The sequence below is a fragment of the Primulina huaijiensis genome, chromosome 13 (genome assembly GCF_012295235.1).
Source record: "Primulina huaijiensis isolate GDHJ02 chromosome 13, ASM1229523v2, whole genome shotgun sequence".
In the NCBI taxonomy this organism is placed as follows: domain Eukaryota; kingdom Viridiplantae; phylum Streptophyta; class Magnoliopsida; order Lamiales; family Gesneriaceae; genus Primulina; species Primulina huaijiensis.
In genome coordinates, this window is record NC_133318.1 from 16,463,257 (window position 1) to 16,490,248 (window position 26,992).

The 26,992-nt window shown below is 35.7% G+C and overlaps 3 protein-coding genes across 6 annotated transcripts; all 3 read right to left on the reverse strand.

Annotated features, from left to right (window-relative positions):
* Positions 1–1,039: 1,039 nt before the first annotated feature.
* Positions 1,040–2,863, reverse strand: LOC140990946 (protein PHYTOCHROME KINASE SUBSTRATE 4-like). Its single transcript, XM_073460835.1, has one exon. The coding sequence runs from the start codon at positions 2,806–2,808 to the stop codon at positions 1,204–1,206; it is 1,605 nt and encodes a 534-aa protein (XP_073316936.1). The 5' UTR covers positions 2,809–2,863; the 3' UTR covers positions 1,040–1,203.
* Positions 2,864–8,413: 5,550 nt separating this feature from the next.
* On the reverse strand, positions 8,414–21,809 carry LOC140991686 (uncharacterized). Its single transcript, XM_073461784.1, has 5 exons — positions 19,829–21,809; positions 19,638–19,741; positions 16,197–19,561; positions 10,039–10,121; positions 8,414–9,554 (listed from the first exon to the last, which is right to left on the reverse strand). The coding sequence occupies exons 1-3, from the start codon at positions 20,019–20,021 to the stop codon at positions 19,373–19,375; spliced, it is 486 nt and encodes a 161-aa protein (XP_073317885.1). The 5' UTR covers positions 20,022–21,809; the 3' UTR covers positions 8,414–9,554; positions 10,039–10,121; positions 16,197–19,372.
* A 524-nt stretch (positions 21,810–22,333) lies between these two features.
* Positions 22,334–25,464, reverse strand: LOC140991685 (UBP1-associated protein 2A-like). 4 transcript variants are annotated; one of them, XR_012177936.1, is made up of 2 exons: positions 23,687–25,464; positions 22,334–22,650 (listed from the first exon to the last, which is right to left on the reverse strand). XR_012177936.1 is itself a non-coding variant. In XM_073461783.1 (2 exons), exon 1 carries the CDS (start codon positions 25,405–25,407, stop codon positions 24,070–24,072), a length of 1,338 nt encoding a protein of 445 aa, XP_073317884.1. In that variant the 5' UTR covers positions 25,408–25,464; the 3' UTR covers positions 22,334–22,650; positions 24,059–24,069. The 4 variants fall into 4 exon arrangements, 2 of the variants coding, with proteins under 2 accessions (XP_073317884.1, XP_073317883.1); XR_012177935.1 differs by having other exon boundaries at positions 22,334–23,044; positions 23,075–25,464; XM_073461783.1 differs by having other exon boundaries at positions 24,059–25,464.
* Positions 25,465–26,992: the final 1,528 nt, after the last annotated feature.

The following is a 26,992-nucleotide window of genomic DNA, read 5'->3' on the forward strand; positions in this document are numbered from 1 at the left end:
GTAAAACAAAAAGAAAATTAGTTTAATTATTTGGCTTCATTAGTTTAATTATTCGTTTTAAAATAATTAATCTTAATTAACGTAAAATAAAAGATATTTAAAATCATATTCTTATACAAATTAATTTTTTTTTGAAAAAAATATTTTCACTTTATTTACAGGCAAATAAAACCAAAGAATCTTGGTATTTAATCTTCTACAAATTAACTTTTTTGTGAAAAAATCTACAAATTAAGTTTTTTGTGAAAAAATTATTTTCACTTCATCTATAAGCAAATAAGACTAATATATTTTGGTATTTCAATCTTTTTAAATTAATATTTTTTGTGGAAAAAGTTTGTTCAATTCATCTACAAGAAAGTAAAAATCAAATAATTTTAGACTTTTAGCTTTCTTGGCAACTTGATCATTATCTAGCATAAATGTAGTTTGACAATTTTGTCCTGATCATAATAATTGATTTTACAAAAATATCCTCATTAAATTTCTCCTGTATGTACAAACAAAAGACAAAGTTGAAAATACACAATAGAAAAACTTTGACCTTGGTTCACACTTTTATAATATGTATAGATATGTGAACACATTATATTAACAACTTTGATGGTCAATATGTCAACAAAGTTTATTTTCATTTTTACTCTGATATAATATTTATCATGTAACTTTAATGGTATGATCTTATTAATTAATAATCTTTTTCTATTTTTCTCTGATTTCTTTTTATTTAATCTAAAAGCTCACATTCTTTGGTTCCTCTATTATAAGTTTTTTTCAAAAAAATTAAATTATGCGAACATGTGAAAATATATACTATATATAATTAGCATATGATGATGAGTAAGTCTCTTGTTAAACAGTCTCACGAATTTTTATCTGTAAGATGGGTCAACCCTACCGATATTCACAATAAAAAGTAATACTCTTAGCATAAAAAATAATATTTTTTCATGGATGATCCAAATAAGATATCCGTCTCAAAAAATACGACCTGTGATATCGTCTTATACAAGTTTTTGCTTATAATGATTGTGCAAATTGATCAATTTTATTATTCGATTATTCTAGCATATGAATTTGATAACAATATCCCAAACATAAAATAATAAACTCTCCCACATATTACTTATTAGTCAAATATTACCTACGAATTCAAGAACCCCAAACACGTCCCGTTTGCCACCACCTGACATGCACGAAATCTCATGCTGCAAAAGCAAGCGACAGCCGCGCCGCGTTAGAGCCACCACCCGCCACCCCCGTCGTCTTGTGAGCCCGCGGTGGCCTACCGCCCACGTGCAGTGGGAAAATCGGTGGACCCTCCGCCACACATTTCACCGGCTGCGGGCCCACGCTCACCGCCTTCTCCTGTCTGCATCCCATCAGCAACAGCCCCCCGTTTCCCTTCCTCTTCCCGGCGTCGCCGCAAACTCCCTCCTCCAGCTGATGCTGCTGCATCGTCTCTCGCAAGAAATCAACATTCCCAATTTCCGAAGCGGACACTGAGAAATTGGTGACGCTCGCCTTGTCGAAGCCCTCGGCCGTGGTGACACTCCAATCAATGCTCACTTCACTCGGAGCGTAGCACTCAGTCGCCGCCACGCTAGGCGTAGGCGGCTCATCGAAGCTCCTCGTATCAAACTGGACACTACTGTTGTTAATAGTAATCCCATGTCCAGAAGAAAATCTTTTTGCACTGAAAGTAGGAGGAGCAGATTCTTCCAGGGAATCCCTCCGACGGTACATTGGATATGAAGTTGGGGTCGACAAGCTTTCGATCTCGAACAAGTCCGAGCTCGCGTCGCTTCCAACATCGTCATCCATGTTCGTAACACGAGCAATCGGGCTTCCCGGAATCTTGAATTGTCCTCGATTCAGCATAGAATTATGATCTGGTCGTAAAGCCGATGAAAGTTCCAGCATTGCCTGGAAAACTTCCAAAGATTTCCGGGGCTGATCTTCGAGGACACTCACATTTGGTTTCTTTACAATATCCTTCAATCCAGGCTTGTTACCCTGGTTCGAAGGGTTCAAAATCGGAAACGAGAAAGGTCCTACTCCATCGAGAAAAGGCCTGCCCGATGCCGAAACGCGGTGCTGACGTGGTGCTTGGATTGATGCAAGATATTTCCCAGGGTTCGGACCCTTGTGGATAATTGAATCCATGTTACTGATGTTTTCAGCATCTTCTTTGATCAAAACAGGCCCTGGATTCTCGTTCTCCGATGTTGTTTCCTTAACCTGGACAGATTTTTTCCCAATGCAGCAGCTTTTCGGGCTCAAGAACCACTTTTTCCCGGACGAGTTTCGTTTCTTGGATCCATCTATCTCGAAATTCTTCAACGAGACGCCAACCGAACCCGGAGGATTCGCCAAGAGCCCCGTTTGGCTGTTCCAGCTCGCCTCTGATGAAGCTGTAGGCGTCGTCTTAAACGATCTTGATCTAAAATTCTTGCCATATCCATCGGCAGAAGAATTCACAGATGACTGCCTTTGAATCGATACCGAATCTTGTTCAGATACCTCTTTCTGCTTCTGCTGAATCTTTTTCTTCTGGTAGCTTTTCGAGTCATTGGTCTCGCTGAAATACTTCTGCGCATCAAAAATACTTATTTCCGTGTCATCAATAGGGGAATTAGTCTCATTTTGTTTATCCTTGGGCTTGAGGTAAGATGAGAAGGATAAATCTTTGAATGGAGAATTATTCTGAGCAAAAGACGTGAAATTAAGCGGAGCTTCTATAATATTAAACATGGGCTGTTGGGGTGAATTGTAATTGAAATTCTTTAGTAAAGTTGCTGAAGCCATTGAAGGAAAATGGAAACTCTTCCCAGCTTTAAGTAGACACAGACTTAACTGAATAAAAGAGTAAAATATAGCTGGGTATATGAATACTTCCAAAAAAATTTCAATTAATAATAATAAATGAAAATGAGAACATTTAATTGGTAAAGACCGATTGAATTATTGTTGGACATACATAATTGACCATTCTTTCAAAATTTCACTTAAAATAGTGATAATTAAAATTATAATATTAGATGGTTAAAGTGTTATTGCATAAAAGAAAATTAAAATGTAGGATGAAGGTGACTACTTTTGATCTTCGTCCACTCAATACATAATATATATGTTGAATGATGAATCGTGACCACTCATCCATATATCATGGTTGAATGAGTTATCATGATTTATACACTTAGTATATATATCATATGTTGAGTAGATAAGACTAAACATGTATTTAACGACTAAAAACACTACCCGTATGAATAACATGAATAAAACTTTGATGACCTCCCATCTCGTGCATCACTAGATTCAATGGTTCTTTCAAGATATATGAAACATTAAACTCTTATGTATCCTTAAATGGACATATTAGTATAGATTAGATATAAACGATATAAACATGCTAAAGACACAATGAAAATAAAATTATGTGAGGTTGAATTAAGGGGAAAAAATTACAATTTTTTTCTTCGATGTCGTGAAAACTAGTTTTTAATTATGTAATTTTTAATTTTTGATAATTTTAATTATTTTTATTGCGATGTTTTATGTTAAATTACACGGTGAGCGTTGTTATATTAGCATTAAGTAGATCAACGTCACATCCATGTCATTTTTTAAAATTAACAAAAAAAAAAATTTTTTTTAAAAAAAAACAAAAACTAGGGTTTAAAACTAACATTCGATAACATCTACGATCAAATTTAACAAATATACAGAATCAAAATTTCGAAACAAAAAAAAATTACTTAATGTAGTATTTTGAAGATTAATGTAGTTTTCTCTAGATACTTCATATTTATTGATTTTAAATAGAAGAAAGTGACATCTATGCATTTATTTTGAGTTTACAAGACTTGTACCATAAAATCCAATCACAATCGAGATGTGTTGGATGTCGGAGCATTGTTAAATGAATGGTCAAAAACTAAGCCACGAAATCACATTTCTTGAAATCTCCCACCAACCAATCTGAGGATTCATCAAATATTTTAAGGTTTAATGTTTTTTTATTTTAATGTGATAAGATCCTAACATATCTAAATAAACTCAGATGAAAATTTGTTCTTAATCTAGGATTGATCTGGCAATTGTGGTTGCCAATTTAACACATCTACGTTGGCAACATTTTTAAATCCCTTTTGCCAATCAATTGCTAGTTTGCAAGATTCTTTGAAATAAATTATGAAAGCTAACAAATTTTTAAATCCCTTCTCCCAATCAATTGTTAGTTTGCAAGATTTTTTGAAATAAATAATGAAAGCTAGTTATGATAAGTGAGTTATAGATTCTTTTGTATATCGCTCCAATGACTTTGTATATTCTCTTTATCTTATATCGATCAAATAATGAAAGATAGTTATGATAAGTGATTTATAGATTTTTTTTGTACATCAAAATATAGAATAATCCATGTTTATCCCATCTTTTGAGTCACTCAATAGAGAAGTTAAAGGTCATTCAATCAAATTACACAATGAAATTTCCTTTCATGTTTACTATTATGCATACAAGATAAAAGTTACGTCAAATCATCTCTCCAATATTGGTGTTTCGTGGTGGGGCTCAAGTGTGGAATTTGACGATTCTCCTCCCTATTTTACTCTTGAATCCCTAAATACGAAGTAAATAGACACCATGAGTTCGTAGAATATGGCTACACAAAGACCAAATGAATTTTATTTCATGAAGTTTATGTAATTTGTGGTTGGATATTTGACATCACTTGATTTACATGTGTTTCCTATTATGTAGTTTCTTGTGGATAAATTACCTTCACACTCCAATGCATAAGAAAAAATTTGACATCTATATGTCCATAAATGTGCGTCCGAGTTGATAAAATATGTGAATATTTGATCAGTGTGATCATGACTTCGATTATATTTATCTCTATCAACACTTTTTCTAAGATGAGAGTCTGTCACACATGTTCGTCCGATACGATTTACATAAGTAAGTGAGGATATTTGTTTAATGGTATTTTAATATTCTTAGATGACTCAATTTTAATCATCGTCCCCACTCATTCCAATCAAAGATCTGAATTCAAAGATTTAACACCAAAATAAAATACAAAGCATTATCATATTGTATACATAGGGAAAGAAAAGGTATCGTAATTCGTTCCCAATCAAGTACATGATTTTCAAATCTTGACCCCATACCAACCAAAAAAAACACACAAATTGCGAAACCATTTTGTCCGTTTATTGTGCAACAGCCTACGAATATTTTTGAAAATAATCGTTCGTCATTGAAAATTTCCCGTAGTTATCTAGAAATATTTTGAAGGTTTGAACGAGAGACAGTCTCACGAATCTTTATCTGTGAGATGAGTTAATCCTACCGATATTCACAAAAAAAAAAATATTACTCTTAGCATAAAAAGTAATACTTTTTCATGAATGACTCAAATAAGAGATTCGTCTCACAAAATACGATCCGTGAGACCGTCTCACACAAGTTTTTGTCAAAATTAAAAAACCAAAAACAAACAAAAGCTCAAATCATTTGAATGACCATTCACGCCTTGGAATTTTATACACCTGGGAAATTTTTTTTTGTTATACATGATTTTATTTAAGCTAGATAGAAGATGAAATGCAACAATTTTATAGTGTAGTGACATAAACTTCTTCTCGTCTAGATAGACGTGAATTCGAATATACGTTACAACAATACTCCATCCGTCGTAATATAAGAAAAGGGATGAAACGCTAGAAGCTGAAAAATTAAACAATACAAATTCGATAAACCTATAATTTAAAAATACATGAGCTCGTGGTTGAAGAGTTTTTGCCCAAAAACATCCCTTCTACCTAACACAGAGACACGCGCACTGGAGTTTTGTCATATGCAAGAACTGAAATTCAAGGGTAGAAAATATATGTGAATGGTCCAGCGGAATTTTGGGTAGGCTTTTTTGTCACAATTATTATTCATGTTCTTGTGGCTATAAATAGATATCATTTGGGCAAGGGAATTTGACTGTATTACAAGATCACCCACAGTTAATATCGTTGTATTTGTACAAACTGTAGTCTCAAACACAGAAATGGCTCAAAATACAGCCAAAATCAGGATTTCAATTTATATTCAAATTGTAATAATAAACATTTATTACAGTCGCGATGCAAAATAATTATTTTTTTTTACGAAATTTTGTATGAAATATTGAAAATACACGTTTCGCTTTTATGAAAATTTAACAGATATCCTAATCCTTACCTTTTTTATATAAAATTTGCACACGTATCTCAAGAACAAGCATATGATCAAAGTAGTTGATAAGATCGATTGAGAGATATTCGTTGTGCTGCAATAACTCGGTTCTTGTAATATTGAACACCAATAAATTATATCGTGTTTGGTTTTCAAACCAAACGAAAGAGACTCAAAATAATCATTCGTAGAAACCGATTAAACATTTTGTAAAATATTTCAAAAATATGCAAGTTGAATGAGTAAAAAAATATTTTGGTTGAAACATTTTATCAAACACTTAGTATTCAATATTTTGATATTTGAAATAAATATAAAATGCTTCAACAATGCATCTTATAAATAATAGAAATGATAAATAAATGCAATAAATAAATAGATACGAATTTGTTTATGAATGTTTCGAGATTAACAACTCATACGTCACCACTTCTTCTCCTTGGGAATGATCAACTAGAAGATTTTGATTTATACAACTCCTAGTACAAACTCATTTCAACTTAAGACTTATCTCTTGCTTAATTGAAATTGCGGACGCACAATCCGCATAATGTTTAATGTCTCTTATGCCAAGATTACAAACACAATCTTTAATGTTTTTGTGTGAAGACTTACTCAACTAAACTTTGAAATTCAACTCTCATGTATATGTGAGTGATAGTGTGTGATGATTTAATCATTTATAGTGTATTTATCTCTCAAATGCATCCTTACACATTGGGTTTGCTCTCATTCTAGCTCATTTCTTCATATAGGTTGCTTATGCTTTGAATTTCCTTCTAGAGCTTGTATTTGATCTTCAAGATGTATTTATAGGCTCCAACAATGATATATACGTTAGATACAAGAATATGACCGTTTGGAAAGTTTCTGTATTGTTGCTGGACATTTTCTCGAGCATAAACTGGTCATTCAGTTTTGCTCTTGCTAAATTGGTCAACTGGTTCAGTTTTGGTCTGCTCAACTGGTCAACTGATTCAGTTTTTCTCATATGCTAAACTGGTCATTTTAGCTTCCCTGCTCAACTGAACCTGGTCAACTGCTCAAATGAACCAACTGATGAGGTCTGCTGAAATCAGCAAAGTTTGCGCTGAACTCATATCTTCATCGTCATTTATCAGAATCTTACACTCCGATTCAGACTTTGACATGTGAATATGTTTTGTAGATCATCGTTTCATTTGAATAACCGAGTTGATCAGGCTGACCCAAAATACTGCTACTATTCATGCCCAAGTGATTGCTGTTTTTGTGCAATCAATTTGGTCTTGCAACCATAGTTTGCCTAGATAACACCCGATTTAGCTCAACTGACTTGAAATACGACTTGTCCCAAATTGAATTTTCTGTTTAGTCGTCTCAACAAATGGTCATTTGCATCACTGGGCTGCAAGATATAATTGAAACACTGAAGCTTGCCAGATTTTCAATTTGACTAAATTCGAGTTTCAGCTTTCATCTTGAGTTAGCAACTTCACACTTGTGTAATATGTTAGAAACACAATAACAAATTTTGTCATCATCAAAATCAAGATTGTTTGTGTTTCTCAACCCAACAATAGTTGATATTTTACTAAATTACCTTAAAAACCAATATTTTATTCAAAGTTTTATTTATATCGAAACTCCATGTAAAATATCAAAAATACATTTTACCTAATGAAATTAATATTTTAAAATTTTTTATTATTTATATATTCCTTTTAAAAAATTACTTCTCAAATTTAAAATTTAATTTTTTTTGGTTTGATTTATATAATTATTTGGAATTTGAAATTTTTTTAAAAAATTATTTTAGCAATATAAATCTTATTATGATTTATTTTTTGTTTGAAAAATATGGATATAATTATATTGAAAAATCAAGTTATCATATGACTTAATTCCAAATCCGTAAGAAACCAAGTACATAAATCCTACGTACCATCATCAAATTGTTAAATGGCCGAGCTCGAGTTCGAGAACAGGTTCGCGAGTTTACGAACCGAATATCCTTAAAGTCGAGCTCGGCTCGATAAACTTAACGAACGATCTTAAACAAGATTTTTATTGAACCGAGTTCCGAATAGCTTGGATAATTAACATCCCTACAAATTACATTTTCGTACATTTCATATATTCTTTTTCAAAAATTGGTCTCATAGACGCAGCATGAGCGCGTGTTCCAACAATCGGATTAGCAAGAAAAAATCGTGCAACTTCTATAAACATACGAAGTCTGGGATGTCTATTTAATTTTCATACCTATTAAAAAATCGTGCAATTTCTATAACACACTTCTTCTATAAAGCACTCGACGAGCTAAAACAATCAGGTTCTGGTCAAGCTGATGCTCCAACTGAAAAGTCAGTTGAACCATCCAATAGTTTGCCTATAGATCAAACTCAAATCAGATTATCTCCACCTTCCCAATCAGAAGTCATTCCACCTCCTTCTGCACCAGAAGTTTCTCTTGCAAATGGGACGAGGAGCAGCTTGAGGAAGTTATAGGTAAACTGCCTACCTTCCAGCCAATTTCTGAACAACTTACAATTCCAGAGGTAGTTCTTGAGATTTTTATGCCAAAAGAAGTCAATCCATCAAAGGTTGAAGATTTAATAGAAGAATAACCCTCAGTCACTCAAATCTCTTCAAAATAATCAAGAAAATGTCGAGACTGAAGAAATAGAAATTGTTGATCAAATCAATCAGGATGAGTACACTCTGTTAACTGATCAACCAGGACCATCTACGATCAACCAAATTGATGAAACTTTGTTGATTGATAAATCAAATCTTTTCAAAATAATGAGAAAATGTCGAGACTGAAGAAATAAAAAGTGTTGATCAAATCAATCAGGATGAGTACACTCTATTAACTGATCAACCTGGACCATCTACCATCAACCAAACTGATGAAACTTTGTTGATTGATAAATCTGGTCATGTGGAAGATATGTCTTTGACCCTGACTCCTCCAGACACTAGATCAAAAGACATTCCTGGACTGATGAGCTCTCCTAAGATATACCTGAAGAGCACACGTTTGATAATATCAGTCTCGCTTTAATCACCTTTAAGCTCGGTAAACTTCACATAGGACAACTAGAATCGTTCGACACAGTCGACAACTTCAGGAACAAAATGATTAATGAAGTTCATTCTTTGTCTAGCATATTATAGCCTTATTTTCTCAGGTCGAACATGTTAAGAAAGCACAAGCTGCCACTACAACTCATCTTGGCGGACAGATTCCAATCAGCAACTTTCTGTTGGATGTGAAGATCGAAGATGTTCACTCTCAGTTGTCATCCAAGATTGATGGTGTAAGTACTCAACTGGCCGACATTTTAGACAAAAAAAGGAAGTGAGTCAGTCAAGCAATCATAAAAATGGAGACTCTAGAGAACCTCATAAATTAACTGATCAGAAGAGACAAACTGAATCATCCAGCAAGCACTAAAGTAGCCACAAAGATTCTTATCATAGATAGTGTTAGCTTATCATTTAATCTACTAGCTTGTTCATTGTACATATTCTGTTGCAGTTATATGACTTCAGTTTTTCTAACCATATGTGTAGATTTTGTCAAACACAAAAAATAGAGAAAGTGTTAGTCAATTAAGTCTTCAGTAACATGCTTCCATGAATACCCTTCGTCGCATGTCTTTAACGAAAACTGAACAGTAATGAACTGGATAAACTTATTGTGCTCCGGCATAAATCTGTTATCGAAATTTTAAAAATTAACGACGACAATTATATAAATTTTTTTACCAAAAAACGAGACTAAAGAAACAAAAAAATAAATTTATAACTTACATGTCATCTGTGACCCATATCGAAGTACGACCATCAACCGGAGGTGATCCGTGTTGCTACTCCGCCATATATGCGTACATAATCTATGTATGCAAACGATTCAATAATTATGTGCACAAAATAAAATATATTTTATCCAAATTACAATTCAATCATCAAAACCCCAACCCTATTCACTTTCGTCGTAGATTTCACGAACATCGTCGAGCGAATACTGAACCTCTTCTGTTTCACTTTCAGTGCTGTTCAAGTCATTTTCATTGTCGTACATAACATTAACATCATCTAGATTTTGAGACGTCAAAAGAAATTGAGTTGAAATGTCATGAGGTCTACTTTCGTTGTTTTGAAATGCATCGTTCGCATCAATTTGATTATGCTCAGTATTTGACTCAACATCAGTGACATATGCTCGCCTACGTAGACTACTCACATACATCCAATCTGATTCAGGTCTCTTTGTTGTTGGATAAGTCAAATACACAACTTGCGAAGCTTGCGTAGCAAACACAAATGGTTCGTAGTATCCCAGATTCTTTTTTCGATTCACATCAACAATTTTGTACTTTTTGTGTATACGTGTGCCCAAGCGAGGTACCAGCAACACTTGAAAAGTACAATTTATTTCATTGATAGACCTGAGTATTCAATTCCTATTATTTCTTCAATAAAATTCAGTCACATTTCCGCTAGTCATATGACAACTCACTTGAAGCCCCGAGTTATTTGTACCTTTGAACGAAGTGTCATGCATTGTATGAAAGTTAAATCCATTGATGCAATAACCTCGGTAAGTCTTAAGTAGTATCCCAGGTCCTCGTGCAACTTGTTTAATAATTGGATTTTCAATTTGAACATCCGGCGAGGTAGCCTACGATAAAAAAGTTTAAAACTTTAAATTGCATTATTTAACAGTTTATTGAAATATGTAAATAAAATTATAAATTGTCATTTATACATATTGATGAAACCACTGAAATAAATTGTTTTGGATGTACGCCTCGACTGAAGAGTCATTCATCTCTGGATATTCCATACAGATGTAATTCTCGTACATGCTGCAATGCATTGAATACAATTAAAAATCTGAAACGAGTTTTTATATAATTTAATGAATGTTATATACATAATACCTGACAAATGGCTTTATTTCATTGCAATTGTGCAAAACATATGTTGAAACTGCATGATATTCTTCATTCGTTAGTCATCGCGATTTTGCAGTTCCAATCTTCTTACCACGAGTGCGGAATATTGAAAGAAGTTCTGAGTTGTTAGTGTCAACGTCTGTGCTTTCATGAGCTTTCCCAGTTTTCCGCCTTCTAATGTCCATTGAATCACTGAAGTAATGATGGCAGAATATAGCAGCCTCCTTAACCAAGTACGCATTGCATATTGAACCCTCTACTCGTGCCTTGTTACGCACCGTGTTTTTCAATTTACGTAGATATCTTTCAAAAGGATACATCCACCTAAATTGTACAGGACCCATGATGCGTACTTCATATGGTAATCGAGTCGAAAAAACTTGTGGGAAAAATCTTTTCTAACTTGCACATTATGATGAGAATCTGTTCAGTTAAACGCATCATATCACTTTGTTTAACATTCCGCGCTGTTAAGTCTGCAAAGAATATACTCAACTCGGTAAGAGCCTCCCAAATATCTCGTAGTAATAACTCTTTGAATACAACAGGAATTAGTCGCTGCATGAATACATGACAGTCATGACTCTTTATACCAAACATACGCAATTTGTTCATGTCTATACAGCGCGCCATTTTAGAAACATACCCATCAGATAATCTAACTTCTTTGAGCCATCTAAAAAGCACTTGTCAAGCATGTTTGTCAAGTGTGTAATTTGCTTTCGGATATTTGCCGTCTGTTGTAGATGGATGCAACTCGGTTCTAATACTCATCTGAACAAGATCCGCTCGTAATTTAGCATTATCCTTCGTAGGCCCTTGAATATTACAAACCGTATTACATTGTCGAAGACAATTTTCTCAATATGCATGACATCCAAGTTATGTCTTATAAGGTTCGTACTCCAATATGGAAGCTGTGAGAACCTGAAATTCCAGCAGCAGCAGCTAGCATTTTGCAGCAGCTAGCAATATTCAGTAGCAATGAAAAATTCCAGCAGAAACTAACAATTCCAGCAGCAGTTAATATTTCAGAAGATAGTATTTTACAGCAGACAGAATCCAGCAGCAGAAGAGCGAATTCCAGCAGACAGTTACTGTTTCGGCTTAGACTTGTAACTGAAGCATTAACATGGAATAAAGGCTGTTAATGGCAGATTATGGTCATTAATAGGGAGGCTAACACTCAGAATTTGGCCTATAAATAACACCATCAAGTCTCTGAAATGGGTTACACAAACCTTGAGATTATCACTTGAATTTTCGAGTTAAGAGAGAGTGCTTTTGTTCAAACAGCAAAATCCAATAGCGAAAGCAACCAGATTTCCAGTAGACTTCAACCGAAACTCTAGTAAATTACAGTAAATGGGCTTACGTATAAATATCTTGAAATCAGTTTTATAATTTCTGTTTTAAAGCACAGTTTCTAAATGTTTGATTTCTGATATATGATTTTGAAGCACTGGAACTCCTTAGTGAACTAATGGTAGGAATATATATTCTGAACATTTCTGAATTCTGATTCTGGCCTCAACCCTTAGAGGAGAGAACATATAGGGGACTGATATCAGTTTAGCCACGAAATTCACTAACGTGCTCAGTGCTTACTAATTCTGATTTCTGTTCTGAAACCTGTGATTTCTGAATTCTGATTCCTATTCTGAAAATAAGAGTTTTCTGTATATTATTGTATTACTGTTTCTGTAAAAATGGTGTTTGAAAACTGGGAGTTATTCCCGCCCCTGCTTACTGAGTGACAACCATATCACTCACCCACCAAACCCATCTCAGATAAGAATACTGAAGAAATGTTAGAAGAAGAGGAGCAGATCCAGTTCTGGGGCTGGTGATGAAGATCGTTGTTCTCAGTCCTGATTTATATTTTATACTCCGCTGCATCTGTTCAGACATTGTATTTTCTGGTTTTACATTTCCGCTGTAAAACATTATTATTTGAGTTGTATCAGACAATGAATATTCAGTATTATGAATAAAAGACTGGTTTCTGAAATTCTGTACTTCCGAGGCTTGTTGTTTTCGAATGTAAATTTGAGAGCAACGCCGATGTCGATCAACCCCGTCCCGGGGCGTGACAGAAGCTCCCAAAAAATACTCCATCTTCTCCAACCACATCTCGTCAAGTTACAAATTTCCTTAGTGATTGTGTCAGAGTCAATCTCATACGAAGGTCTAAAACAAAACTCGTCCATCTCATTGAGTAATTCATCCCCATGTTTAGTGATAAGAGCCGACTGCAACACTTCTCTAACTCTGAGAAACATTGTCCTATTACGAAGCAATGCGTGATCTTCAGGTAAAAACTTCCGATGATTGTCGAACCATGATGTCTTGCCACTACATGGCAAAGTAAAGGCGTCAGAATCGGACATGTTTGTTTTCCGGCAGTGCTCCAACCAGACAACATTGCGTATGCGGGGAAATCGCTTATCGTCCACATCAAAGCAATCGCATATTAAAATTTTGCTGTGTGAATGTCGTACGTGGGAACACCATTACACCAGAGGATTTAAGCTCAGCAATTAACGGCTGAAGGAATACGTCCAGTTTGTCTTTGGGTTTACTCGGTCCAGGTGCAATCACAGACAAGAACATGTATTCGTCTTTCATACACATCCAAGGTGGTAAATTGTATGATGTTGACGATAAGCGATTTCCCCACATACACAATGTTCTCTGGTTGGAGCACTGTCGGAAAACAAACATGTCCTCACTACATGTCAGATTCAGACACCTTTACTTTGCCATGTAGTGGCAAGACATCATGGTTCGACAATCATCGGAAGTTTTTACCTGAAGATCACCCATTGCGTCGTAATAGGACAATGTTTCTCAGAGATAGACAAGTGTTACAGTCGACTCCTATCATTAAACATGGGGATGAATTACTCAATGAGTTGGACGAGTTTGGTTTTAAACCTTCGTATGAGATTGGCTCTGACACAATCACTAAAGAAATTTGTAACTTGACGAGATATGGTTGGAGAAGATGGAGTATTTTTTGGGACCTTCCATATTGGAGTACGAACCTTATAAGACATAACTTGGATGTCATGCATATTGAGAAAATTGCCTTCGACAATGTAATACAGTTTGTAATATTCAAGGGCCTACGAAGGATAATGCCAAATTACGAGCGGATCTTGTTCAGATGAGTATTAGAACCGAGTTGCATCCATCTACAACAGATGGCAAATATCCGAAAGCAAATTACACATTTGACAAGCATGCCCGACAAGTGCTTTTTAGAAGACTCAAAGAAGTTAGATTATCTGATGGGTATGTTTCTAAAATGGCACGCTGTATAGACATGAACAAGTTGCGTATGTTTGGTATGAAGAGTCATGACTATCACATATTCATGCAGCGACTAATTCCTGTTGTATTCAAAGAGTTATTACCACGAGATGTTTGGGAGGCTCTTACCGAGTTGAGTATATTCTTTGCAGACTTATCAGCGCGGAATGTTAAACAAAGTGATATGATACGTTTAACTGAACAGATTCTCATCATAATATGCAAGTTAGAAAAGATTTTTTCCACAAGTTTTTTCGACTCGATTACCATATGAAGCACGCATCATAGGTCCTGTACAATTTAGGTGGATGTATCCCTTTGAAAGATATCTACGTAAATTGAAAAACACGGTGCGTAACAAGGCACGAGTAGAGGGTTCCATATACAATGCGTACTTGGTTAAGGAAGCTGTTATATTCGGCCAGCATTATTTCAGTGATTCAATGGACATTAGAAGGCGGAAAACTGGGAAAGCTCATGAAAGCGCAGACGTTGACACTAACAACTCAGAAATTCTTTAAATATTCCACACTCGTGGTAAAAAGATTGGAGATGCAAAATCGCGATGACTAACAAATGAAGCCATTTGTCAGGTATTATGTTTTGCACAATTGCAATGAAATAAAGCCATTTGTCAGGTATTATGTATATAACATTCATTAAATTATATAAAAACTCGTTTCAGATTTTTAATTGTATTCAATGCATTGCATCATGTACGAGAATTACATCCATATGGAATATCCAGAGATGAATGACTCTTCAGTCGAGGCGTACATCCAAAACAATTTATTTCAGTGGTTTCATCAATATGTATAAATGACAATTTATAATTTTATTTACATATTTCAAGAAACTGTTAAATAATGCGATTTAAAGTTTTAAACTTTTTATCGTAGGCTACCTCGCCGGATGTTCAAATTGAAAATCCAATTATTAAACAAGTTGCACGAGGACCTTTGATGAAAGTTAAGACTTACCTAGGTTATTGCATCAATGGATTTAACTTTCACACAGTGCATGAGACTTCGTTCAAAGGTACAAATAACTCGGGGCTTCAAGTGAGTTGTCATATGAGTAGCGGAAATGTGACTGAATTTTATGGGCAAATTGAAGAAATAATAGAAATTGAATATTCAGGTCTACCAATGAAACAAGTTGTACTTTTCAAGTGTTGCTGGTTTGATACTCATCCTCGCTTGGGCACACGCATACACAAAAAGTACAAAATTGTTAATGTGAATCGAAAAAAGAATCTGGGATATTACGAACCATTTGTGTTTGCTACGCAAGCTTCGCAAGTTGTGTATTTGACTTATCCAACATCAAAGAGAACTGAATCAGATTGGATGTTTGTGAGTAGTCTACGTAGGCGGGCTTATGTCACTGATGTTGAGTCAAATACTGAGCATAATCAAATTGATGAGAACGATGCATTACAAAAAAACGAAAGTAGACCTCATGACATTTCAACTCAATTTCTTTTGACGTCTCAAAATCTAGTCGATGTTAATGTTATGTACGAAAAAGAAATTGACTTGAACAGCACTGAAAGTGAAACAGAAGAGGTTCAGTATTCGAGCGATGATGTTCGTGACATCTATGACGAAATTTTAAAAATTAGTGACGACAATTATATAAATTTTTTTACCAAAAAATGAGACTAAAGAAACAAAAAAATAATTTATAACTTACATGTCATTTGTGACCCATATCGGAGTACGACCATCAACTAGAGGTGATCCGTGTTGCTGCTCCGCCATAGGAAGCATGTTACTGAAGACCACCAACAGTGGTATTGGGAGGAGTTCATTGTAATTTTTGTTATATAGATTTTTATTGTAATTGCTTAATCTGATTTATGGTTTTAAAATTAATTTTAAGTCATAGTAACAATAAATCTTATTATTATTGTCTTGCATTTTATTGACAGAAAAAATATAGATGGCCAGATCATCTCGACGATACCATCAGACAACTATGGTACAAGAACGTAGCTGCACAGTATCGTCACACTATTCACTCGTCGAGGAGTGTTGGTCGTCATCCGCAAACAGTCAGCGACGAACGCTAGGTTTCATGGATGTTGGCGTGGAGTGACGAGAGGTGGCTGGCTAGGGCTGCCAAAAACAAGGATAACAACAATAGCGAGCCAGCAGGACCTGGGACTGGGACTACAAAGCACATTGCTGACTCGAAGACTTACAGCGGACATTGCCAGAAATTGGTAAGTATATTAATATTTCATTATTAAACATTGTGGTTATTATTAAAATATATGATTTTATCGTCTCTAATTACATACAATCGAATTAATAATGCAGCTAGAACAACATTGTAGACATCCAACGTCGTGGGAGTTATATATTCACACATCGACACGACGACGGATCGTTTGTCGACGAGCGTTCACGACTTGTTGATATAAGTATTATGTTTAATTATAATTATATCATTTTAACATGTGTTAGGAAATACTGTTTCTATATAACATCTTTTTTTTTCAAACAGCAAGCCATGCAGGCTTACATAAATGAGTCTTCGACACCCCTCGACGATGGGACGATTCCTAGTCAGCCTACTTCGGGAGAGGTGAACACCATGTTCAGCATGGTCATCGGTGGACCGAAAAAATGACGAATGTATGGCTGTGGTTCCATGGTCTCCACGATCTATCCGGAAGAGATTGCTCGACGTCCACGTGGAGGTTCGAGCAATTCCAACAGAGGGTCGCAGGATACAGAGAGGCTGCGAACAGAGTGGGAGGCACAAAAAAACGTTAATGAGCATCTCCATATCGACCTGCAGGCGACGCAATCTAACTTGAAAGCCACGCAGACCACTTTGGAGGTGACCCAGCATGAGAATGCTTCGTTGAAGGATAGGATGACGATTCTGGAGGACCGGGTCCGTCGACTCGTCGCTGTATTACCGCAGCCACAGCCACAAACATCCCGACGATTTCTATATGGTCAAGGCTCATCTAGCAGAGGACGCGCTTTAGCAGCGTCATCACATTTTGATGATCCATATACAGCTGGATCATCACATCGTCGACGTTTAGGCAAGGTCCTGAAGTACTCGCCTGAGTACATTCCACCATCACAAGACTTTGGTCACAACGACGGTGATGGAGATAGCGACGATGCACTATTTACTCTGATTACAATTATCATCCACTTTGTTAGAGGACTGATACTACACATCTCGCCTATGCGGATGATTTTTATTCTCGAGAGCAGATAGCCCTTCGGTTACTGTCCTCTCGAGGTGTTCGCTTGAGTTTGGGAACTGTGCGGGGCTTGGGCTAATCACCTTAAGTCTAATAATTATATTGCCAAGATTTATTATATCACTTGCTCTGATCTTCTAGGTATCACAGGGTTCTCAGCCGGAGCTTTCCCCTTCAGATATCTGAGTATTCATGTAGCTGTTGAAGGTCTATGCTCTGATTTTAGTACTCTTAAGGATTGCATGACTTCTTGTCCGCACTCTTGCCCTCCAAAGTCCTTATCTTATGTTGGGAAGATTGAGCTTATAAGATCGGTCCACAAAGGGGTGGTGTGTTTTTGGCTATCCATTATGACAGTCCCTTATGACATCATTGATCGTATCTACAACCTATGTCGTTTTTTCATCTGGAACTCGAATCATCCTCCTCTTTCTTTGGCTTCTTTGTGTCATCCTAAATCAGGGGTTGGGCTTAGGATCTTAAGAGTTGGAATAAATCTACTTTCAAAAGTGCTTTGGTTACATTTAATCGGATAGAAATCTCTGATGGGTGCATCATGTTTATCTCTCTAGAGTGGGTCTTTGGGATTGGACCGTGAAGCGCTCGGATTCTCCAATTATCAAGAACTTCTCATGATTAGGGAAAGCTTTTGGCTAGTATAGACTCTTTGGATCTCGCAACTTTGAGGCTAACTCTTGGTTTTCACACCACTCACAGGCTTCTAGCAGGGCCTATTAGTTCTTCAGACCTCTCCGACAGATTGTTCCGTGGGATTCAGTGGTATGACGTCCATATCTCACTCCAAAGCATGCTTTCACGCTTTGGCTTGGTGCGCAAGGAAGATGTGTCTTTTGTGCTGGATAAAAGTTGTAGCCTCTGTATTACAGGTATTGACGGTCTGAATCATCTATTCTTTGATTGTTGTTTCAGCAAAAAAACTATGAATACAAGTCAAGAATTGGACGAAGATCAGATATGATATAAGCACACTCAAATGGTTCAATAAATCATTCCGAGGTACTTTAGGCAATGTTGTAAATGGCCGGAGGCAATGGCGGGGGGGCCCGTGACCGCCTACCGCCTAAGCGGTGCCCAGACGGTTGAATTTTTTAAGTACTTTTTTTTATAGATAATCATATATAATCATACAATATAATCACAAATAGTCATCGTTTTTTATATAAGATGTGTAATTAAATAATGTTTAAGTACAAAGAAGATTCATATAATATAATATCATCTAGATAATGTGCAAATAACTATATAAATGCAAACTAACATGATAATTAATAAAGATTCATTATCATAGTAATGATGTTATGCCAACAAAGTAATATAATTACTTTTACCAAAAAATTAAGTTTAAACTTCAAAGTTTCAATCCATCATTAAAACAAGTACTAGACTAAACATAACTAATCTTTCAAATCATCTAAATATGCACCATCTACTACATCTATAATCCTCTCATCATCGGACTCAAAATCAACATCTTCTTTATCCTCCTCCTCCGATGTATCTAAATCTTCGTCAAGTTCTCTAACGAGGATGTTCCTTGCACTCCTCGTTGGTTGTAATCTTGTAGCACTTCATCCGCTCCTGAGGCCTCCGCTACCATTCTCCAAGTAAGTCATGAACCCTACTCGACCTCATCTTCATCACCATCATCAACAAGCCAACCTTGAGCTTCACTAGCTTGAGAGGATAGAAGCAAATCTCCACCAATTTCTCTTTTACTCTTCTTCTTCATAAGATTGGCATTGAATTTGACATATACAAGATCATTCAATCTTGATGTCTCAAGCATGTTCCTCTTCTTAGTATGTATCTAAAAATTAAAACCATTGTTATTAATAAAAAAATTGATAGATAACATAATTTATGAATTAGTTCTCAATATTTACCCAATTTCTTTTACACCCCGATGAACTACTTGTCAAATAGAGAAATCTCATTGCCATTTTTTGTAAGTTTGGAGTGTCACAGCCATAATTGGACCACCATCCAACTTAAAAAGCAAAGAGGAAAACAATAATTAAACCAAAGATGGGTAAAAAAATACATGTACTGACATGAATAAAAATAAAGGATTTACCCGGATCAAAGTCATGGTACACATCCACCTTCTCATATGTTGTGACCACCATTTTTCTTCCAAAGTTTCCAGATTTACTCTTATACTTCAACAATTCATCATTAGCAATGGTAGATTGCATATCCTCGTCAGTGGAAAAAATTATCTCAACACAATTCAGAAACTCATTCATAACATTTGTGTCATTTGACATGCTTGAATATTTGAAGTAAAAAAAACGGATTCAACAAGTAAGATGCATCATGCAAAGGATTATCAAGTCTACCCTTAGACTTCTGGTCAATAATCTTCAAAATAGGGATGGCATTTTTCTCTTTTCTGAAAGACTTTTTAATGTCTTCTTTGGCTTGTTTAAGAGCACCCAATAAAAAGGCCATTAAGGGCTTCTTGTCATCGTCAACAAGACGTAAAACTTTCACCAAAGGGGTGTAAACATTCAAAACCAAAGAAACACCATTCCAAAAAGATATAGTTGTTATCGTCGCTTCCGTCGCTTTCCCCTTCACACTACTCCTTAACTTTGTTTTGCTCCATTCATCAGAACATGAGTCTCAATTAATCTTTCTTGTCTTTGAGACTTTCCAAAGTCAAAAATGAAGTAGCAAATCTAGTCACCACGGGCTTCACAATATCACTCTTCTTGGTATATTTCCTCATAATAGCCAAAGTTCTATGATGTGCATAGATGAATATAGTTAAGGCCTTTGCTTTCTCAAGAATTCCGCTAAACTTGAGTAGTTTTCCAATTGCTTCAAGCATGAGGTTGATTGCATGAGTCGCACAAGAGGTTCAAAAAATTTGAGGTTGTGTAACCTTCAATAAATCCACCGCCGCCATATTGTTTGTAATATTGTCCGTCACTACTTAAACAACATGTTGCGAGCCAATCTCAATGATATATTTTTCAACAAACTCAAATATATAAAACTCTGTGTGTGCCTCCATGGATTCTTCAAGAGAACCAAGGAATGAAGTGTCTAGCTTGCAATTAACACATATATTCATAATGCTTATCCTCTTGCGATCGGTCCATGCATCGGTCATTATTGAACATCCATTTTTCATGCACTCTTCTTTATGTTTTTTTTTAGAGAAATTCGGTCCTCTCAACTTCTTGCTTCAAAAGTGGCTTTCTTAAAAGATATTGACTTGGAGGTTTGTAGCCCGGACCGAATTGGCCAATCGCCTCGACAAGTTGTCTAAAACTTTGATTGTCAATTTAATGAAAAGAAACCCCCGTTTCGTATATCCGTCTAGCAACATACTCATGCACATCATTTGTAAACTTTAACTTCAACGCATCATTTATGGTTTGTTGTCTTGCCTTTGTTGGATCGATTGCGGACTCCGGTTGTTTATCTTTTTTCCCCATTAATCTTCAACAATAAATCAATAATAATAGGGGGGAAAAAACAACAAATTTGATTTTTGAAATCACAAAATCGGAAATATTATAAAAAAGTATGATAAATAATAAATAAGCAATGTCTAACCTAAAGAATCTTGTTGCTGGCGGGAAGGACGGCGAGCAGCAGGCGGCAGACAGTGTGTGGTGGGCAGTGGGCTCAGTGGTTGAGACTTGGGTGTGCTAGGGTTTTGAGAATTAAAATTAGTTGACTTTGACTAGGTTTTAAAATTTGTTGACGACAATTTAAAAATGTTGACTGCCTCTCACCTGGCCCGCCTCGCCCGCCTGCTCACTGCCTCCACCCGCCTCGACCGCCTGCCCAACGCCTCCAACCGCCTCGACCGTCTGCCCAACGCCGTATAGCTTGAGGTCGCCTAAAACACATGCCTCATGCTTAGGCGGTGTGGTGCCTAGGCGGCCGCCTCAACCGCCATTTAGAACACTGACTTTAGGGATTACAAAGGCGAAGAGTTTAGCTTTCTTTACGACAATTTATCACATTTGAACTGTCAGGGAATGCTATGATGTTTGAGAGCTCTCCACCAGATATTGACAGGACATTTTCATGATCCAGCTGCATGACCAACAATATTTTCGTTATCTATTTGCTCATAATGCATTATAATCATGAGGTTTATTATGTTGTATTTCTTTTTTACAGATGTTTGTTCTAATACCTAGTAGTTAAAGACTATTTTGCATTGACCTACATATTATTTGGTCGTGTATGTCCAAGTGTATTTATATCTGCTTTGATCGAGTAATATATTTTATTTGCTGATTAAAAAAAAGATCATAAATAATGTCCTGGGATATGAAAAGACAAATCCTAACTCCTCTCCATATACTTGAGAACAAAATTCCTGATATTTAGCCACGTTATACTTAATCACCTTATATATGGGGCATAAACACATACTAAATCAGATGAAGACACCGAGTAGACCTCAAGATTAGCCCAACCACCTAATTTTTCTTAACTGGATTCTGTTTTCTATCAATCTCAAGTATACTGTCGTCAAAAGAATCAATTCTAATTCGTACATCAAATTGAAACTATTTCGAGGTGTTGCTCAACAGGCCCATAAGGATTGATAGATCAGAGAAACTGCACCCAAGCTAATATCTTCTGTTAATGTCACTAGAGAAAAACGATGAAAACCGACATCTAAAATCATAAAACTTTTAAGACATCGTACTAATATTTTAAATAAGAATAAGCATATCTTTTAAACAGAGAGCAAGAAGAATCAAGCTCAAATACATAAACTACATTGTGCATTGCACAACCCCGGTCTTTATATAACAAAGTGAACAAAAATTTGTTAATTAAGATCAGGATGTCTTTAGCTTGAGTTTCTGAAATCAGAAGTTTCATAAAGCGGAGTCTGAAATTTGCTGAGCCAATGGTTATCTGCATAATTATCGAGTAACAAAATCGTAACCAACTTTAGAAAAGTTTCAAAGAACAACTTTGAAAGCAATTGTGAACGTGAACAGTTAAAAAGTGTGGTTGATTCAAGTATAAAACACGAAAAAAAAAAAAAAAAAACTTTAGAATTAACAACCATAAGAAAAATCGAATAATAAGCTCGGTATCAATAAAAACCGTTACTCAACGTGATAGATTACTTTTTGAATAAAATGGGGACAAAAGATGTTGTGCAGTCACTTTAAAAACTTGGATTGCCAAAACATGGAATTAAAATGTGGCTGAACGAACATACATTGGTGACAAATGCAGAGCAATTGAAGAGGAAGTAGTTCACAGGAGAAGACGAAGAGCAGACATTTTGTGAAGAAAGCAACTCCAGAAGCAGAGAGCAAAAGTAAAGGACTTCCAAATGTAAGGAATGAACAATTTGGAGTAAAAATGAGCTAGGAGGAGGTCATGGAATTTAACAATAACCAATGGTTGTTTAAACAAATTCCGGAAAAACAATTAGATTTCTAATACTTCAACTGACAGCTGTTCTACAGCTAATATGTGGCAATTAGAGGAGTTTCTTGCTGCATCACAATTTTATATGCTCTTTCAGATAATGGATAGAATTTTTTTCAAGAGAGATTCACAGCTTGCCAGCAGAATGATTTTACAGACTAACAGGCCTGGAATTATATTTGTATTTTTCAAACCAACTTTCAGAAGCCACAGAAGCATACAGCCTAAGCAGTACCAAAGTTATTTCCCCAGAAATCACCACCTGCCCCAAATGAAACAAAGAAACAACTGGGTCATAGTGCTAACATCCTCATGCCACCGAAAGCATCTCAGTAATAGCAATGTTATTTACCAACAAAACCAAACCACGATAGGGAAAACATGGTAAAATTTTATCCAGTGAAGTTTCTTGTTTTTCATAGAAAACTTTATTGAATAAAACTATTTATGACAATCTTGAAACCACTCAGTCAGAGTGCAGAACCATACACCAAGTAATCAAACTAACCTTCATTTGGTACCTTTCATCCCAATGGCACATGGCGCGTGACACCTTGGGGAGGGAGTTCTAAGAACAAAGCATATATTTTTATATTAAAAAAGCTATAGTTTTCAAAACTTGAAGGTATTGGATAATACTATCATCCAGCACACTCCTAAATTACCATTGTTTTGGAAATACTAGTGTTTCAATTCAACATTAAATTTCTTCTTACTCTCTGCTCATGCTACATCTCCTTCACCTTTCCTAGACTCACTTAATTCCTCCCCTAGTAACCTAAAGTTTTCCCTTGAAACGCAGAGTGAACCCCTCATAATTAAGGTCACAAGAGAGAACAAAAAGATGCAAGTAAAATAATTTTGAGTATGAATCAATTACCTTTTTGCTTCTTATCGCCCCCTGTAAGCCCTTCCTCCACGTTGGGACCCTCCACCACCACCTCCCCTCCCCTTTTGCATCTTTGAATACCCACTTTGACCAATGTTCCCGGCAGTTTGATTTCCATATCCACCCTGGACCAGCTGACTCCTCATGCTGGGTACCACAGCAGGGTTGTTCACCAGTCCAGCACCTGGTCCCAGAGAACCAAAAGCCCCTAGAAGGTTCAATCCTGCCCCCTGTGCCGCCATTAATGTTGTCAATGCCTGCCCTAAAGCAGCTGGGTTCAAACTCAAGCCCTGCTGCGGCTGCTGAAATGGAGCCATCAAATTTCCAGGAATAACACCTGGCACTGCTGCCGAACCAGCAAAACTCGGAGCCAAGTTGTTGGCATATTGTTGGCTCTGAATATTCTGTGGCTTCTGCATCTGAATCGTTTGCTTCTTGTGTGACTTAGGACCATCAATTGCCTTTTGGCAATGTAGAGTAACTCCTTCGAATTGCTTGTGAGGTTCTGTCAAAGCCATTTTGGCGCTCTCTACCGTCTTATACACATACAAACAGAACCCTCTCGGCTTCCCAGTTTCCTTATCTAGACCCAACGGTCCTTCCTCAATCTCCCCATATCTCGAAAAGAAGGTAGTCAATCTCTTCGGATCCAGCTCCGCCCCCACATTACTCACATAAATCTTCCTCTGTGTACACTCCGACTCATACGACCCTGGCTCCTGACTACTCGGTTTCTGCGGCTGAAAATTCCCAACGGACGCCAGTTGGCAAGACGTCATCCTGCCACCGATTATCTTCTGCGGCTCCTTCAATGCCCGGCGAGCCCCACGGATGGACTTGTAAATAACAAAACCATATCCCTTGGATTTCCCGGTGGTCTTATCTGGGATCACGCGACAATTTTCTATCTCGCCATACTTCACAAACTCTTCAGACAGAATCTCGGAAGTGGTGTCCCACTTTAGGCCGTGCACGAATATCTTCCGCTGAGATGGATCAGCCTCCGCTGACTCTAGAATCCTCGCGGCTACGTCAGGGTGATTCTCCGCCGCCTCGAAGAGCAAACTTATCAGAGCCTCCTTGGTAAAAGAATCCAGTTGGCTCCGTGACGGCGCATCGACAAGGTCCTCATCTTCACCATTGTCCTCTTCATCTGATGACTTGTCCTCTTCTTCTTCGTACTCTTCTTCCAATTCTTCTTCGTATTCTACTTCTTCCGCATCTTCTTCTTCTTCCGGATCTTCTTCTTCTTCTTCAACAACTTCTACTTGCTGCTGGGGTGGTTCAGGTTGCTGCGGCTGCTGCAGAGGTTTGGCGGCGATCTTCCTCTTCTTGGCCATTTGGCAGGAAAATTGACTAGGGTTCTTCGACCGTTGACTTCGCCGGTTTCAAAGAATATATATCTATATATTCTCGACACGATTCTTCCCACCGTTGCTTGATAGATATCGAAGATTCTATTATTTAGATTTTGCCGAAAATTAGAGTTGAATTTATTGGAAGTTGAAAACAAGGATTTTAAATATTGAAAATTAGTGTGTGATGATGTATGTAATGATGTATTTATTTTTGGATTATTTTCAAAGAAATTCTATAAATAGGTCTCTCAATTTATGAAGAAAAACACAATTGAGTAGACAAAATTTTATAAAATATGTATTTTAATATATTGTGTAAGTTTGAGATTTTTACTTTTTACCGTAAGTTTTTAAATTTAACACGTTATCAGGAAGATACTCGAAGTTTCAGTTCTCCATATTTTTTCAAACTCCAAAACACAAGAAAAAGGTAACAATATTCAAAAGTAAGAATATTTATTTTACTGATTATTTATTTTTATTGTATATATTTAATATATAATATCATGTTATTATATAAAAGGAGTTTATGACACATCATTATAATAACGTGATATGATTATATTATTACACTGCTTATATATTTTTAGTGTTTTACTTTTTATTTATTGTATATATATATTTATTTAAATAATATCATGTTATTATATAAAAATAGTCTATGACACCTCATTATAATAATGTGATGTGATTATTTCACTGTTTATATATTTTTATTGTGATATATATTAATAATATATATATATTTTTACAAGTCACAGTATTATATAAAAGAAGTATTTGACACCTCATTATAATAATGTGATGTGATATATATAATTATTTAAAAATTATTAATATTATATACATCATATTATTACCATAAAATTTACATATAGAGACATTTATTTTTTTAAGATTTTTTAACGGTCATAAATGGCTAGTTTTTACCCTATAAATATTATTTTACAAACACATTCGGTCACTCCAAACTTACTTTTCCTCCCTAAAAATGTTTTTCATCAAAATTTTCGAAGAAAAAGAAGATGATTCTTTCAAAGTTATTTTGTATAATTATTTTGGTTATTATACTCACTAGTCTTGTATTTATCGGAGAATATCTATCTCGCGTTTTTTCTTTATTTTAAGAATGCTTGTACTTATAATTTATCTGTTACTTTGTATTGTCATATTAATAGATTTAGAATTAACTAATAAATGCATTGTTATTTTTATAGTATCATTATGTCAAATTTGGCAAAGCTCGAATTTCTTGCGCTCAACATTACGGGAAAAAATTATATGATATGGACTCTCGATGTAGAAATGCATCTTGAATCATTGGGTCTAAATGAGACCATTAAAAAAAATGGTATCTTATCATCACAAGAAAAAACAAAAGCTATAATATTTTTGCGTCGACATTTTGATGAAAGATTAAAATGTGAATATCTCATTGAAAAATATCTCATGTCTTTATGGAAAGGATTAAAGGAAATATTTGAACATATAAGGGAAGTTAGACTTCCGACCGCCCGTGATGAATGTAATACGTTAAAATTCCAAAATTTTAAGAAAGTCGGTGATT